At 36.0% G+C, this 17,654-nt stretch overlaps 1 protein-coding gene across 1 annotated transcript; it reads left to right on the forward strand.

Annotated features, from left to right (window-relative positions):
- Window positions 1-371: 371 nt before the first annotated feature.
- Window positions 372-17,534, forward strand: LOC110784402 (SNARE-interacting protein KEULE). Its single transcript, XM_021988856.2, has 21 exons — window positions 372-706; window positions 1,863-1,921; window positions 2,226-2,307; window positions 5,532-5,610; window positions 7,206-7,256; window positions 7,377-7,473; window positions 7,569-7,601; window positions 8,310-8,435; window positions 8,509-8,700; window positions 8,788-8,871; window positions 8,978-9,076; window positions 9,166-9,242; window positions 10,330-10,426; window positions 12,921-13,046; window positions 13,130-13,225; window positions 14,565-14,681; window positions 14,762-14,839; window positions 15,705-15,904; window positions 16,323-16,413; window positions 16,503-16,592; window positions 17,191-17,534. The coding sequence occupies exons 1-21, from the start codon at window positions 637-639 to the stop codon at window positions 17,239-17,241; spliced, it is 1,995 nt and encodes a 664-aa protein (XP_021844548.1). The 5' UTR covers window positions 372-636; the 3' UTR covers window positions 17,242-17,534.
- The last annotated feature ends 120 nt before the right edge of the window (window positions 17,535-17,654 follow it).

The following is a 17,654-nucleotide window of genomic DNA, read 5'->3' on the forward strand; positions in this document are numbered from 1 at the left end:
TATTTATTATTTATTATTCTGTTAAGTTCAGTTCAGGAACATTCAATTCAGTTTAGTTCAATTCAGTCCAGTTCAGTTCAGTTCAGTTCAGCTCTAAAAAACATGACCTTAATCATTTGAATAAGAGGCTATGTTCAACGCACACACACGTAATTTAAAAATTATAAACCAACACAATTGAACTTTTCGAAACACATTTAAGATAGATTTTTTAATCCCACGATATAACTTTTATTTTAAAAACTTTTCCTTTTTTCTTTGAAACATAACTTAATGGTTAAATAATCAACATAACACGGTTACAAAAAAAAAAAAAAAAAAATCAAATTTTATACGAGTATCACACTTCTAGACGAAGAAAATTCCATATCAAGCGTCCGAAAAGTAATACGGTGTAAAAAAACTCGGTAATACAAAGTCATCCTAGAAATCTCCCTGGGTCTCACTCTGTTCAACGGTTGGCAATCGGTCAGCCCCATTTCTCGATCACCGGCTGCCCTAATCAATTAAATTCCCCAATTTCTCCCTCAATAAACTCTATTCAAATTTTCAAATCCCTAACTTTGATCCGATTTCCTATATTTCTCTCCATCTCTTTCTCTCTCCTCCATTGGAAGAAATCGAGAAAATTCAATCATGTCGATGGATTCAGACAGCTCCTCGCACGCCGGCGATCACAAGTACTTTAAGCAAATTACGCGTGATCGTAAGTTTCTTTCTACTGTTACTCTTGAGCTAATGATTAATGGTATTTCTTAAGGTTTAATTTAGTATGAACTACTGTAGTTATCTTGAATCGGAATCTACTCCTCATATTATACTTCGGTAATTATAATCAGATAAAAAGCTTATTTTTCTGTTAATGCTGTAAATGCTGCAATTGGACTGGTTTATTGTTCGATTTTGCGGAATAATTGACTAGTTGTAGCTTTTGTAGGATTTAGAGATAATAGAAATGTTTTTTCTTGTAACATGAGTATTGTTATTAATGTAGTCTTAATGCTACTTGAATATTGGGAGGAGGATTGGGCGCGGACGTGACTGTTTTTTTCCAGGGGTGTTATTGATGGATGGATTGTAGTGATTTTTGTGAATTGTATGTGTTTAGGTGCTTGGTGAGTTGGTTAGTGAATTTAGGAAAAAGTTGATAGCTTTGCTTTTAGGAATGTGATAATGCTGGAATGATTTTCATAAGAATTGTGGTAAGTTTAGCTTTATAGTAAGTTGGAGTTGATGCCTATGCCTTAGGGTTGGAGAACTTGGAGTGACAGATCAATGTTGCCTGGACTTTAGGCCAAGGAAGTGGATTAATGGGGTGAAGAGTCAAAGGCTGAACATGAATTTTCTTTGAGTTAATTGTATTTTTTTGTTGGATTAGAAATACCCTAGTGTTAGTCGTAGTGGTTTCTAGACTCTAGGGCTGAGAGCTTACCATTGTCAAGTTGGAAAAATGTTCTTCTATAGGTTTTCCTAGAACCATCTATGTATCAATATTTAATCTATCAAAAGCAAGAAGTTGTCCTTAAGTTTATGATGTCCTGGATGAATGGAACCAACTGAAAAAACTTTCTGTATTGACTTTTGTGTGGGTAACAAATTAAAATCAGTGAAGAGTCCTAAGATGCAAAGGTTGAACATGAAGTTGTCTTACATTAGTGACGATTTTAGTAAATTCAGTTTTTCTCTCCTATCTCATTAAATACCACACTGAAATAAAAAAGAAAGATATTTGACTAGTCTATGATTTTAATTTATAAACTAAAAGTGCATTAGTTTGATTTGCAATAGATATGGTTTTATTATCTGATATTTGTCTAACTAAATTGAATTTCCCTCCCACCTTTGTGTTATGTTTGCATCAGGGTTGCTTCATGAGATGCTTGAATCAACAAAGAAGGGGGACTCTCGGTCAACTTGGAAGGTATAATTGGATTACATTTGGTGCCGATGGTTCCTTTCCCTCTTCTCACTTGAAGATTTAGCTCAAATGTATGAAATGGACAATTAGTTGTCCACCTAGTTTTTACGTAGTATCTTGGAAGCACAGAACCATTGCTTATTGGACATTGTTGTGAGGAGGTTTATATTACATAGCATCCATAAAATTTTCTTGTAGTTGCTGTTTTGTATTTTAGTTATCTCTTTGTCCTATCATTTGTGTGGGCTTATGATTGACGTTTTATGTGAGGGTAATTGTATCTGTATGACCTCTATGCCTTTTTTAGGTTCTCATCATGGACAGATTTACGGTTAAGATAATGTCCTGTGCTTGCAAAATGGCAGACATCACGGAAGCAGGAGTCTCATGTGAGTAGTATAAACCCTATTTCCCCCCCTGACTTTCGGTCCTGTTTACTTGACTAATCCCATGATGTTATGTGATTCTTCGAACCTGTTTTTTTTACTTTTTTTTTTGTTGCAAAATGTCCTATGCTTGTAAATTATGCCCTCGTTACTATGACTTGTTGTTTATACCTATTAGTGAGAGCAAAGATGTTGTACTTAGGAAGTGAATATAATTGTTTAGGGAGGTGAAGACATATCTTTGTTCTTTGAAGACCATTTTGGAAGCGAGAGATAGATTGTCTGAACTATGAAGTGCTCCTACTGGATGCTTGTACACCTTAGTTTAAGTGGAAGGTGCATCACATCTTATTGCGAGGGACTATGAATCTATGATGGATGCTGGATGCAGCGGTGCTCTAGGGGCTGTTTCAGTTGCCAGGTAATGGTAACGGTCCAATGGTAATCGTAATGTATTGGGCTGCTGGGGTAGCCTTGTCTAAGGCGGTGTTCATGATGCGCAAGACGATGTAGATCATGTGCCTTTTTTGGTCTTTGATGAAGCATGTGCCTCAACTTTTTTTTACCCACATTTTTTTTTACTCTTCATGAAGTGCACATTACCTCAACGAGGTGAGGTAACTTAAATGGGGCACTGTAGATGAATATTCATCTGTCTAAGGGTTGAGGGATTTGTATCATGTGGAGGAACTCAGGAGTAATTGTCTTTTACGAAGGAACATGCTCTTTACCGAATTGACGTGGATAATAAGACTTGTGCATTCTAGGGAGAGGAAATTGTCATTTATGGGACTCTCAATCTTGACCTATATTGCACTTTCATTTGCTAAAATATATGCCTTACTATGTATATTTTCTTTGGTCGAAAATGGTTTAAACAAAACTGTTTTATGAGATTTGTGACTATGGATACACAGGAGGTGATAATGTCATGGTAATGTAATTGTTTTTGTCCACTGCAAAGTGTAAATGTAAATGTCTTCTCATTAATACCTCGTTGATATATTGATATCTGATTCTATGATTGAAAATGAACAAAAGGGATTTTTTTTTGATGCCCTAAAGGTGTCCCCGACTTTCTCTTTTGCCTTATATTGATTGGGCAATTGTGGTGAGATACAAATACTTGTGAGGGCTAGATATTTTTTATTCGAAAGAAAATTTCACTAACTGCCAATTGTTATCAATTTGTGAAACACAATTGCCTATTTTGTCTTTTTAATAAAAAAGATATCTGTTGGTGGCGGTATGCGGCATTCACTTGTGAGTGTCGCGTATGCGGCATTTACTTGTGAGTGTCGCGTATGCGGCATTCACTGCCGGTCCCAAGCCCGGATAAAGGAGGAGGGTTGCGTTAGGTTGGTGGCGGCCAGCGTAAAACTAAGTCACATATTATGACATGAATCGACAATAAAAAAGATATCTGTTGTCAACTATTTTTATGAGTAACACTATTAATTAATGACTTCTGTTAATGAGCCCCACTCTCCCCTAATAAACTCCCTTTTATTTGTCAATCCTTCTTTCTCTTTGGAACTCCTACATACTCCATCGAGATTAGACAGCTTTCTCATTTAAAATCCACCGTCTTTGAACATATAAGCCAAAAGCAACAACTTGAGCAAGTTACTTGGTAGTGCTAGTCATTCGTGGAGTATAAAGTTGGTAATCTTTAGATTTTTATTAAACCTATTAGGTAGTTGTTTTTGAAACTCGATAACTAAGAGTAGTAGGGAGTTGCTCAAATGTGTGAGAGAAAGCTGACGTTAATTATGTACTTGTGTGAGTGAGATGTAGTGATGGGTGCTGATCTGATTGGTAATTGGTGTTGTAATTTGTAAATGGTTAGTTTTCTTTATAGAGACATGAACTAGACATTAGATAAAGTGAAAACACTTTCTGCAAAAGAAGTGGTATGCAAATGGAAAGTGAAGTGAAAACACTTTATGTATCAGCTCCCTAAGGTTTTGAGATAGAATTATGCATTTATGCCTCCTTTGAGTACCCTAGGTTTTAATTTCACATTTTTAAATAAAAGCAACACTATGATTTGGATCAAAGACTTTATGTTAGAAGTTGGGTTTTAAATCCCCAGTTGCAATTTTGTTACCTAAAACGTAGCCCTTTGCAAAACTTTAAGATAGTGTACGGCAGATTGATGTTTGGTGTAAGAAGGTCAAAGGATATTGGTATTTCACTTCCATGGAAAGAGGTTAAAATCAGATATATTGATAGAATTAATACATGCAATTGAAGAATGAAATAACATACTTAGCGAGTGGAATATCCAACTCTAAATGCCTGATAAATAGCTGTCCAAGGATAAGCTGTTGGAGCGGATTTTGGTTGGATTTGTAAACAATGAGCTAGGCTTTGTGGACCTTGTTGTGCTAATGGCTATGTCACTCAATACACATTTAATTGTTTGACTTGGATTGGAATCGAGTTCCATAATATTTAGAGTTTTAGGTAAAGAAAAAAGATCTCAATGGAAAAAGGATCTCAGTGATCATGAGAGTAATGATGTCTTATGTGAAGAATTCAAAAAGTATAAGTGAATAAGACAATAAAGAAGATAAGCAAAGAAGTCATATGTCTCAGATGGGATTCCCATTGAAGAATGTCGATGTTTAGGAAAGGTTGGTGTCAAATGGTCAACAAACCTCTTTGACCAGGTATGGAGAACCAAAGAGCAACGCAGGAAGAGTATTTTAGAGATAATTTACAAGAATGGAGTTGCAATTTAAGTGTTCAAACAACGTAGGATACCTGTTAAATGTAATGAGTTTCACCATGGTGTTATGGAAAAGGTTGATTGAGGACGCGAAGGTGTTAGAACTTTATTTGGATTAGGTTTGGGAGATCTACTTAGAAGCCATCACCATCTAAGACAACTCATTGAGAACTATTGTGTACCAAGGGGATTCTCTTTGGTGGTAATTAATGCAAAAACAAGTTACAACAGATGTTGGAGGATTGCCCTATTTTATAATTGGGTCATCAAAGATATTCAACAAGTCCTTTGGCCTTTCAAATCCCTTTGGACCTGAGAAGATTCGAAAAGGGGCCTTTCGTTGGACGCTCAGAATCGCTGATAGCACAGTTGGAAACTACTGTAGCTTCGATGTTTGTTTGATGGAGACCTTGCCACTTATGCTGATTTTATTTCTTTTTGTATGTAATTTTTCTTCTTTCATCTGACGTTTTTTGTTTCTTTGGTGAAACAGTGGTGGAAGACATATATAAAAGAAGGCAACCGTTACCCACCATGGATGCTATATACTTTATCCAGCCATCTAAGGAAAAGTAATATTTCTGGTCTTCAATCATTATTGTCAGTCGTGTTCCTAATTTTTTAATCATTTATGTTCCTTCCTACATATTGTATATTTAGAATAATGTTAATTTCAAGAAATATTTTCTCCGAGAAAAAAAGACTACTACCTAAAATAATGCAAAGGAGAAGATGAAATATGTACAGTTCATCCAACCACATAAAACAGAGAGCAATGGAGAATAAATATAAGCATAATTTAAACTATTTGCTAATTCTTTTTACTAGGCCTCCCCTCTTATTTCTTATTTCTTGTTTTTGTCTTATTTTCTTGCTTGAATTTTACTTTCCCTTTTGCTTTTATGTGTGAATATTTTTACCTTTTTCTCCAACAAGTTACTGGCCATTGGTGAAATTGATAATGAAAAGTATAGGTCGATATATACCTTTTCGTCAATTAATGACTCAAAAATTTAGATCTAGGACTTAAAAATATAAATCCTATTTCTGAAGGAATTGGTAGCTTCTGTCTGACTGGAGAAATTAATAAGTACCTGACTGCTTGTATGCTTATACGGCTGCTTAGAATTTGTAGAGAGAAAAAGAAGGTAAGTCTAAATTTTCATATTGATTCATAGCCGTGTCTGTCTTTTCTACCCTGAATTGGATCTATATCTTTTATCCGTAGCCAGATACTTTCACGTAGACATAGACAAGGCAGGGGTTTGCAGTGTTCGAACCTGGCTTTTTCTAAAATTCATTGTGAAGTAGCATCTAGTCTTACCATCTCGTTTTATTGGTCAAATGATAGCAGCCTATTTGTTATCAGGAAGGTAAGATAGTGTACATGCAAACTTAGCATCTTAACATGCCAAAAGGAGATTTTCTTTGGAAGCTTGGAGGAGATTTTGATGTATTTTATGTATCTTTATTTGTAATGATTACTCCCCCCGTTTCTTTTGTTTCCCCCAATAGGGTCTGGTGTTTTTTTAAATTTTGGTTGGGTGAAGCTGATAAGAGACAAAATTGGCAGGACCAACTGTTGTAAATGTGAGTCATGAGAGTAGAATGGTGGTCTTCTCTCATGACCATTTTTAGTACTGGGGTAATCTTTTGGGGACAACCCATAAGGGAAAATGGGGTAAACAAAGGGGATCGGAGGGAGTATACTGTTAGTGACAGACTGACAGTGACCATATGCCTTCTTCATATGAACAACTCTTACTCTTTTTTTTGTCTTCTGCAAACTGGGTTTTTTCTGCAACATTAGTATGCTGCGATAATATTTATGTCATTGAAATGCATACAAAATGTGTTAATACTTATGTCACTGAATTTGTGACTTACCTAAAAAATGCCATTGACCTAAATATTCTTTCAAAGTGTGTCATTGTATTACAAAAAGTAACTCACATTTCCATTATTAGTTCTAGTGGCCTACTTTATCAAGTAAATCATAGTTGGCTAGTTTGCATGTTTTTTTGTAATTTCCTGCCCTTTTATCTCTATAATGCGATGAGTATTGTCTCAGTTCTGTTTGTCTTTTTCTCATATTGTGTAACACTTAACGTAATATAGTGGGCTTGTACATCACTTAACTTTTGCCTCCTTCATTGGTAATTCGCAGTGTTATCATGTTTATGTCCGATATGGCTGGAAAAAAGCCTTTATACAAGAAGTAAGTGGTAGTTCTTTTAAATGGCATCTTATTTCTGAACAAAAACTACAAATGTCGTGATTCGGATTCTTATTTTATCCAGTGTAACTTTTCTTTACCCTTTTTGTGTTGGGGCACCAGAGCTTTTGTTTTCTTCAGTTCACCTATTACTAGAGAACTTGTTGGTCATATCAAGAAGGATGCTACAGTTTTGCCTCGGATAGGCGCATTGAGCGAGGTTGTCTTTCATTTTTGGTGTGTTGGGTTGAATTTATTGGTTTTTATTTATTTATCTAAAAGATTATAAATTGTTTCTTCTGGTTTCAAGTGCAGATGAATTTGGAGTATTATGCTATTGATAGACAGGTGAATAATGTTGAATCCTTATTTCACTTGTCCCAGTGTCTGCTATTTTTGTTACCGTTGCTCGCTTTATTGATTTTTGGGTCACTTGTCCCAGTGTCTGCTATTTTTGTTACCGTTGCCCGCTTTATTGATTTTTGGGACAAAACTTTGACCTCTCTATCCCTCTCATTCCATTTATATAAGCCAAGGAAACCTTTTTTCTTTTTTTCTTTTTTTTGGGTTTGGTTTCTTACTAACCAATTTGTATCCTAGAAATTTTAGGGTTTTCGATATGGGATTTTCTTCTTTCTAATAATTTGAGACGGATCTGGTAGATACGTTTATTCCCTGTTACAATCTCTTGGCATTATAATGATTAATTCTGGTGATTGCTACTGATGCACATGATTAACTCCTGTTATTATGGGAATATCATAATTATTTTAATTGTACTTAACTTTCCGTCCCTTGTAAATTGTAAGAGAGGTTTGTTGAGACTAACTTACAGTTATCTTGAAGGACGAAGAACTTTGGTGTTCTTGTGATTGATACTTGATAGTTTATAGCAGCAGTGGTTCAGAATTGTAATTCTGTTTCTTTTTTGGAGCATGCTAGCTCTTACTGTTCCACCCTCAGTGTATGCATGCCATCCCCTCGGTGTCCTGTACTCTTGTTTAGCTTTATTTTTTGTTTCTTCTAATAAAGCCTAATATTAGTTTGTATGTCCAGGGTTTTGTTACTGATAACGAAATGGCAATGGAGGAGCTCTTTGGAAATGATGAGAATCATCGAAAAGCTGACGCATGTTTAAATATAATGGCCGCTCGAGCTGCAACAACATTCGCTTCCATGAGGGTATGTAGATCATCCTGTCAATGGTTAAGAACATGTTAAAAAGTTCTCAAGGCTCACACTATATTGCCTTTAGGAGTTTCCTTTTGTTCGCTATCGTGCTGCCAAATCTCTTGATACCAACACAATGACTACCTATCGTGATCTAATTCCTACGAAGCTAGCTGCTGGAATCTGGAATCATCTAACAAAATATAAGACCAGCATTGCTAACTTCCCCCAGACAGAAACTTGTGATTTGCTCGTTCTAGACCGATCTGTTGATCAGGTATATGAATGTGTTCATTGGTTATATGCTAGATGCAATAGTTGTTACTCTTTACATGTTGAGTATATTTGCAACTCTACTTTTCAGATTGCTCCTGTGATACATGAGTGGACTTATGATGCCATGTGCCACGATCTTCTAGGTTTGGAAGGAAACAAGTATGTCTATGAGGTATGTTTTAGATATTTAATGTTCACAGTCCATTTTCATTCTACAGTCTGTGTTCTGCTTCTTGTTTTCATATTTATATTTATAATTCTAAGAGTAATCCATTCAGGTTCCAAGCAAAACTGGAGGGCCTCCGGAGAAAAAAGAGGTCCTTCTGGAGGAGCATGATCCTATCTGGTCTGAGCTTAGACATCTACATATAGCTGATGTACGTCCTATCCGTAATTTATCCTTTGTTTTAGACATGTGGATATTTTTTGAGCTAAATCTGATATGCATTCTATAAACTTTGTTTAGGCTAGTGAACGGTTACACGAAAAGATGACAAATTTCGTGTCAAAGAATAAAGCTGCACAAATCCATCACAGTTCAAGGTCAGCAAGTCTTTCAGTCTGTATTTCCTCTGTAATGTATATTTTGAAGGTTGTGTCGGAGAGATGCATTTTTTTTCTTGGTGACTGTAGTTCACTAGTGTGGTTAACTTAGTCTTGTCCTGAGTGGTTATCAGCACTTTTTTTTTCTTGCTATGTCTTAAATGTTATATTGCTTAAATACTTGTCACAATGCTGTTGCGCAATCTCGGTGCTTCCAATACGTAAACAGCAAATATCAAAGAAAAGTTTTTGCATCTATTGGTAGAATCACTAAAATGACATCAAACTTCACTTGTAAAATGAATAATAGACCAGTGGGTTTATGTTAGTTGAAGACCGGTTTCTAGCTGGTAGTAGTCAAGGTGCGGTAAGAACTGGTTGTAGTAATAGATTGAACAATTTTGAGGTTGGTGAACCCATCAGTTGATAATGAACTTGTGCCAGTGAGTTTAGAGTATCAATCACCTTCCTCTCGTATTTTGTGAGATATTTATGCTGACTTTTTTCAGGTGGAAAATCTCTTATAGTCTTATGTTGGAAAGGGGCTTCTTTAGGGGGATTAATGAGAAGATTGTTCATTTAGGATGTAGGACCGTGCTATTTGTGTTTGTATTTTATGCGGGTGGTTTGTAATCTACCATTAGATTCTGGTCTCCAACAGTTGGAAGTATTTTAGGCTTTTGGCATTTTTGACCCAGTGAAACCAAATTCAAAAAAGGCACTGTTATGAGCTTGTATGGTAAACAGGGTATTTGGCTCTGTCTTTGCATTTGTATGTATGATGTATTTATGTCTTGTTTAAAAGCATTTTATCCCTTTTGATATGGCTAGGCTTTGACGTTCCAAGTTTCTAACACGAAATTATAGGGAAGTGAGAGATTTCGAAATTAGATTGTGGCTTTTACCGTGGGCACTGTTCTTACTTCTGGCTGATATTATATTCTATTGCTACTTCTATTTTAAGTTACTTTGGGGTTGGGAAAAGCTGCTTTTGGGTATCTAGGTAACTGCTGAGCTGCTTTAAGCTTGCTTCTCAAAACTCCCTTTTTTTTTGATATGTATCTTACATTCGAGATTGAATTTCCAGAGAAAGTGGTGAATTGTCAACACGTGAGCTGCAAAGGATGGTTCAATCTTTGCCACAATATAGTGAACAAATTGACAAGCTTTCTCTACATGTTGAGGTTAGTTTCCAGATGAGCAAGCTCCAATTTTTTTGTAGGAAAGTGGCTGCTTTCAATCTTTCATGATCACCTTCAAATTGTTGTTCTGGAGTTGGTTTCCATTTCATGATTTAAAGTCTTGAAAATGTTCTTTCACCATGTTTGTTTTGTTTGTTTCATTTCCTATTGTTATATACTTGTATATAAGAACTTTTGCGACTTGCCCCTGGTATACATTTAGAAAGAACGTTTGTTGGAGAGCGTTCATCAAACTTCTGTTGTAGGGAATAGATGACTGAGATTATTTGCCTCAAGCTCTGTCATGAGATGTTTCATTGGCTTTTTTGGCCTATTTTTTAAAGGTTCATATGAGCGTATTGGAGTACGTCCAATCTTATATTGTGTTTATGGACTTTATGGTCCATTCTTATGTTTTATGTGTGAGTAAAAATTAAGCTGAATGGAATATATTGGTGTACAACTAAATAGCTCTGCTCGTGGTGATCTCCCAAACAAGATTGGTTTGCTGTCTGAAAAATATTAATACTCCCTCCGTTTTGTTGTACCCGCTTACCATGGACTCTTGTTTCTAGGAGTAGTGAATGGGTGTAAGAGAAAGGCGGATAAAGTAAGAGAGAGGTAGTAAAAAGGTGGGTGCATCAATGGATGTAAGAAAAAGGTTGATAAAGTAAGAGGGAGTGAGTGGAAATGTGTAAATATAATGGGGAAAAGGGGTAAGTTGGTAAAAATGTGTTCGCCGAAAATAGAATAAATAATATCCACATTCCAAAATTAACTTTCCCCTAGGCCCCTGTGCCTCTTTTGTAAATCTCCCAATGATATCACCTAAAACTTGTAATTGAAGAGCATCTAGAGGAAAGAGTGACTGACTTTTGTTGTGTTTCAAACAACATAATGGAATTCAAACTGTGAAGTTAGAATGTGTTATTGATTTAATGATTTAGCAAACATGAGAAGGTAAGTTGATTATGTTTCTTGAACTTTGTGAAAAGAATAGTGAGATGTTCTTTTGGCAAAGAGGGTCAAGTGCTTGCTTTTGTTCACGGTTATAACGTATCTGTCTGATTGAAGACAACACCAGCAGTAATGTTACTTTCTAACCTATCAGCTTGCACATTGGCTCAACGGTCAACACGTTACATTGTAGCTACCCTCTGAATCTTTTATTCTCTCAATTAATGATGCTATATGCAGCCCAACAAAAGCCTTTGTTTTGGCTGTTATTTTAGTTGTGGTTCATTTTGGCATGCACTTGAAATCAATTTATTTGTTTACTATTTCATTGGTGCGTAAGTTCTACGTACAACAATATGTTGAACTACTTCGACTGAATTCTTTCAAATTCTCGCTCCTTGCAAATCTACGAAGGAACGCCAAAAGCGAAGGCAGCTCAATGGATAAAACATTGGCTTTGTTTAATATGTTATATGTTAAGTCTACACTGAAGTCTTAGACTCCACTTACCACGTGGATATTCCAACACAATTCTAAATTAACGATCACGAGTTTCTCCCTCTGTATTTTATCGAGTGGAACTCTTCGGTAGACTGTTTAACATTTCTGCAACAATTTCAGTCTTTCACCCCTCCCTCAACTAACTGCAGAACACTTTTCAGTTGCTGCATGTTTTAATAGATCTGACAAGAATGACGTGTCTCAGTTTTAGACATTTGCATTATATGGGAACTACATTAATTTGGAAAACAATGCGAAAGTAGAATCAGGGAATATTGTCAAACTGTAAAAATGTGAAATTTGTTTGGTTTTCAAATATGAGAAACTATTGTAAGTTGGAATGTGAGTGATTTTCAAAGTTTTCCGTTGTTCGGTTTATAATAGAGGAAACCACACGCAACAACTTACTAACCTAAGATTGTCTCTTGTTCTAAATTCCCACTGTTTTTCCTTCAGCTTTGAAGGGAATATTGTGGAAAACTGAACTAAGGTAAATGTTTAGAAGATTTCCGCTTACCAAGTTTTAGCTTTCTGTTGCTTGAATCGTTTCCCCCTAGGCCCCTAAGTTACCAAAAAAAAAACAAATTGGAAATCGAGTATTCTACACTTTATTTTCCTCATTTATTTCTAAGCTCCCAACCACACTGTTAATTGCACCGCAAAATATTATGTTGATCCCAAAATCCTTTTCAGAATGGAACTTCTGTTTCCTTTTGTTTTATATTCTAACTTATTAACATGTAAGAACAGCTTGCATTGCACTTCCTCCGTTCTTTTTCTCTTGCAACATATACATCTTTTGGAAGTTTCATATCAATTACAACATTTCTAATTTTGGTCAACTTTGATACCCAAAATGCCTTTTTTTACCCCTACTCCAATGTTGTTCTCTCTCTTACTTTACATAATCACATGGGTCAAATGCTCTACCCCCTTTTCCCTTTTCCCCTTTCCCCTTAATTTGTGTGCTTAACCCATAGATAAAGAAATGTAGTATTATCTCCAAGGTGCTTATGTTTACTTGGTTGTGTTCTTACAGATTGCTGGAAAAATAAACCGTATTATTAGAGAGCAAAATCTTAGAGATGTTGGCAAACTAGAACAGGAGCTTGTCTTCGGTGATGCTGGAACTAAAGACGTCATCAGATTTTTAAGCATGAATAAGGTCAGAACTTTGTGGTTCTGAAGTTTGCAACCTTTTATTTTGATATATATTACTTGTCTGACAGTGTATAAACCTTTTTACAGGATTTGAGCCGTGAAAGTAAGTTACGCTTATTGATGGTATATGCGGCTGTATATCCTGAGAAATTTGAGGGTGACAAAGCTTCACAGTTGATGCAGGTTAGTGCTTGTGTTGGTTCTGGAAAAACTCCACTGTGTATTTAGTTATTTTATTGTACTATATCTATCTTTCACTTTTTGTCTACTTTCCTGGTTCTAATTCCATGTGTTCTTAAAGACTGTAAACATTTAAAGCAATAGAAAGCTCTGGAGGCCTGGAATATGTTTTTGATTCACCTCGTTTTGTAGTAAGTCTCCCTCCAATTAAGGGTGATAAAGGTTCAAAGTTAATGCAGGCAAATGCTTGTGTTGATGCTGGAATGTTTTTAGGGGGCGTTTAGTTTAACAATCTTTTTGCCCTTCGTTTTCTTTTAGATTTCTGTTCCCAGTTTCCAACTGTTTCAAAAAATGACAATATTCAAAGCAATAGAAAGTCCTCAAAAGTGTTGTTAGTGTTCTAAAATCTCCCTCTTGACCAACTCACACTCTCCCTCCACTGTCACCACCATCCAAGCACTAGTTGACCTTCCTTTCCTGTCCATGTCTACCTCCATGCGACCATTTTTAAAGCCGCAATATTGTTTGATGGTGGCTTGTCCCCCCATAAACTTTAGGATTAGTTTTTTCATCTTGCTCTTCCCCTTGCTGCATCACATTCTTCTCTGTCATCGTTCTGATATATGGCCATGATGAAGCCTGGTAAGGCAATCACATTGGTGAATGATTGGGTGGAATATGGCAGGGGTATTGGTGGGGTGAAGAGAAGAGAGATTTGGAATTAGGGTTTAATGAAGGGTTTTATTGCTAATGGTGGGAGCTCATTAGTGAAAGTATGGGCTACAATATGAGAGGGGGTTGAAGTGAGAAGGTGAGGTCCATAAATACATGGATCTAAGAGAACTTGTTGGTTATTGTAGGCACTAGGCAGTAACTCAGTGAGTTTGTTCACGTGGAAAGCATAGGGTGAGGTTTAGTATTTTCATGGAAAACATTTGCCTTTGTTTGTTAAGTAAAGTTGGAACACAACTAGGTGGTTTTGCAATCTTATTGTATATTAAAAAAAATAATTAACATTTTTGGAAAATTTTGAACATCATTGCCACTTTATTATTAATACTAAGAAAAACAAGGTGTATCCCTCTGCAATTGAATGCATAGTTGCATACTTAATTTTCATTATGGAACTTTCTGCGACGAAGTTGTAACACTTTGTGTGATGGTGGTTACCATAAAGTGAGAGAAGAAGCCAAAAAAGCAGAAGTAAATTAGGTATTTATCATGTTGGTGCAAAATAGTTTACCTGTTTGTAGCCACAGTGTTTCCAGTTTCTATATAATTGAAATTAGGCTTTTACTTCTGATTTTAATTCACTAGTTTCTTTGTTTCTTGTTTAATTTAGCTGGCAGGGTTATCATCAGATGACACAAATGCAGTTTATAACATGAAATTGCTTGGCACACCCCCTGAAACAAAGAAAAGCTCTCTTGGAGCTTTTGCATTGAAGTTTGATAATAAGGTGTGCCATATTTTTGAAAACGGTTTACTCTTGTTCATACTGCATCTTCTCCCCTCTCATTTAATTTCTTTTGCTATCAGAAAAAGCATGGAGTCAGAAAGGAGCGTGTTGGAGAAGAAACAGCATGGCAATTATCTCGATTTTACCCAATGGTTGAGGTATGCCTATCGTGTCATTTGGTATCTAGAAGAAACAGACGGCTTGGTCGAAGTTATTGAGTTCTGTGATTTGGTTATGAAATGCAATTGCTTGAATATTGAAGATTGCTTATAAATCTCCTTGGCAAACCAGGAGAAAGAACTTGTGTGCTTTGATGTATTCTTTTAACTTGGATCTTCTCAGCCTGTTCCTTTGGGGGTTTTCTGAGTTTGTGGGGGGGATATATTGTCATAGTAAAGCTACAGTGTTATCCAAGATTTAGGTGTTCAACTTGAATTAAGTATATAAGAGTAACCCATTTTATTTTGAATTGTATGGTTTGGATTGAATCTTGTAAAAAAGTAGTTACTAATTGAGGAATTAATTAGGTAATACGGGAAACTGGGTAATATAAAGGTAGTCACTTTTAAGCAACTCTTAGCAAGTAACTTGTAACATTATATTGGGACATCCCAAAAAGGAAAGGCGGGTATTGCTTGTGACAGTGGACTAGAGGAGTAGTAGTTTCGTAATACATGTAATGTACGTGCTGGATGGTATCATGGAATCTGTTAAGGTGAAATAAAGATATGAAATGGAATTAAAGAAGAGAGTGAAGAGAAATACAACTGAGTTTCTTAGTGGCAATAGTTGTAAAGCCATATAACCTAAACGGTTATGATATCTTCGGCAATGTTTTCAGAAATTTGATCCCGTTCACTAGCGTCAAGAATTTAAACTCAGGATTTCCCTTACTACTGCGTAATAAACTAAAGGACAAAATATGGACCATTTATGATGAAAAAATGTCCTTGCATTTCATCTAAAATGTGTATAATTTCTGATGTAAAAATCAAGGGGGATTGACCCAATTTATCTTTTCAGGAACTTGTTGAAAAACTTAGTAAAGGTGAGCTTCCTAAGAATGAATACCCGTGTATGAATGACCCAAGTCCTACATTTCATGGAGCTACACATCCTGCTGCAATACAGTATACCGAGACCCCAGTTGCACATTCTATGAGGTCTAGGCGTACTCCAACGTGGGCTTCTCGACCTCGTAATTCTGATGATGGGTATTCCAGGTAAGACTTGGTATTTTCTATTCAATAATAGATAACTGCCGTTTGCCACGCATTAATTTCCATATGCTTGTGGACACTGAAGAACAGCTGTGTATTTGACATGTCAAATCCACTATACTGGATGGTTGTTCCTAGTTATTTCATCCAGTTGCTTCTATTTACTTTGTTCAGATAACTAAATGCAGCTGTTCGTTATTATTTTTTACCTTCTTTATCATTCTCCATTTAGTAATTCTCTTCTATGTCAATTACCTGTTGTGCGGGTATCATGATGCTTAGGTATTCCGTAAGATATTTCTTGTCATCTTATTGTTCCTGTTGACTTGTAGACTGCATATTAGGGTGGTTCTGCTCATACATTAATTGCACTCTGATCGTTTATGTTTTTTGGAAATTTATTTTCTTTTTGTGTCTGCAGTGATTCAGTTCTCAGACACGCCTCAAGTGATTTTAAGAAGATGAACAAGCGACTCTTCGTATTTATTGTGGGTGGTGCTACTAGATCGGAGGTATGTGAAGTTTCATGCATTTACGTTACTGGAAACATAACTCTTTCATCCGTTTCGATTTAAAGCTGTAAATTTATGGTTCTTTACAGCTGCGAGCTTGTCACAAGCTTACGACAAAATTGAACAGGGAAGTCATTTTGGGTTCCTCTAGTATTGATGATCCTCCACAATTTATCACGGTAAACACACGGTTTCTTGTTTGGTTTATAGCTTGGCATTTGATGTGGTAGTAATTGTTTGTTTTTGAAGCACATTTAGACCAATTGGTAGAAGGTACACCCGGTTGCATGTATCTCTACATGCAACCGGGTCATTTTGTATTTATAATCTTTCAAAAAGCATTTTTTTTTGTTTAGTAACACATTTACCGATTAAACCCACATTTTACAGACAAAAATGTGCTTTTAAACTGTAAAAATGTTCTTTTACCCCGGTTGCATGTAGAGCTACATACAACCGGGTGCACCGCTAAGGTGGCTAGAAACAGATGTTAGTTATGGTGTTGATCAAGTTGACATGAATTAATGAGTATTGTTTTTACTTTTTAGGCTCCAACCCACTTAGGTAGGAAGGTCGATCGGATACTTTTGTAAACCTCTCCCCCCTCCCCCTCCCCCTCCCCCTTTTCCCCAGTCAAAATGCTCATGAGGATTGAACCCAGTACAAGTCCGCGGAAGATTAGGGGCTTCAACTGAGGCACACTCTGACCAGTCTTGTCATAACTTGTCATTTACCAACTTATCTTTTACGAAGTATATTTTATGGAATTTTGTGCAGAAACTGAAGCTGCTATCAACTGAACTTTCATTGGACGACCTCGAGATATAGATGTCTAGCCTGAAGTTGCTGATCCTGATCATTCATTCTTTTCCGAATGTGTAAATTGTATTCTACAAAGTTCTTGACAATGCATCGTACATTATGTGCACTTATCTAGGATTATATTTTTCACACTCTAGCAAATGTACCTGTAACATAACCATTGAATAGGAAAAAACATGCTTTTGATTCCAGAAGAATTGCAGCAGTCTCGCTGTTTCTTGTGTGGGTCAAGCTAATCTCTGTCAATAATTTTGTATTCCTGAAATCTTGATTGATCAATTCAATTTTTGTTACTTCAATCTTTGTACATTCTTCTCCGTTGTATATACTTGCTGATTCTTTGTTACTAAAATTCTTATTCACAAAAATTGGTTTTCAGGATGTAGAACTGAAGAACTCTTTTAGCCAGTTTTATGTTA

Source organism: Spinacia oleracea, chromosome 6, assembly GCF_020520425.1.
Source record: "Spinacia oleracea cultivar Varoflay chromosome 6, BTI_SOV_V1, whole genome shotgun sequence".
Lineage (NCBI taxonomy): Eukaryota > Viridiplantae > Streptophyta > Magnoliopsida > Caryophyllales > Amaranthaceae > Spinacia > Spinacia oleracea.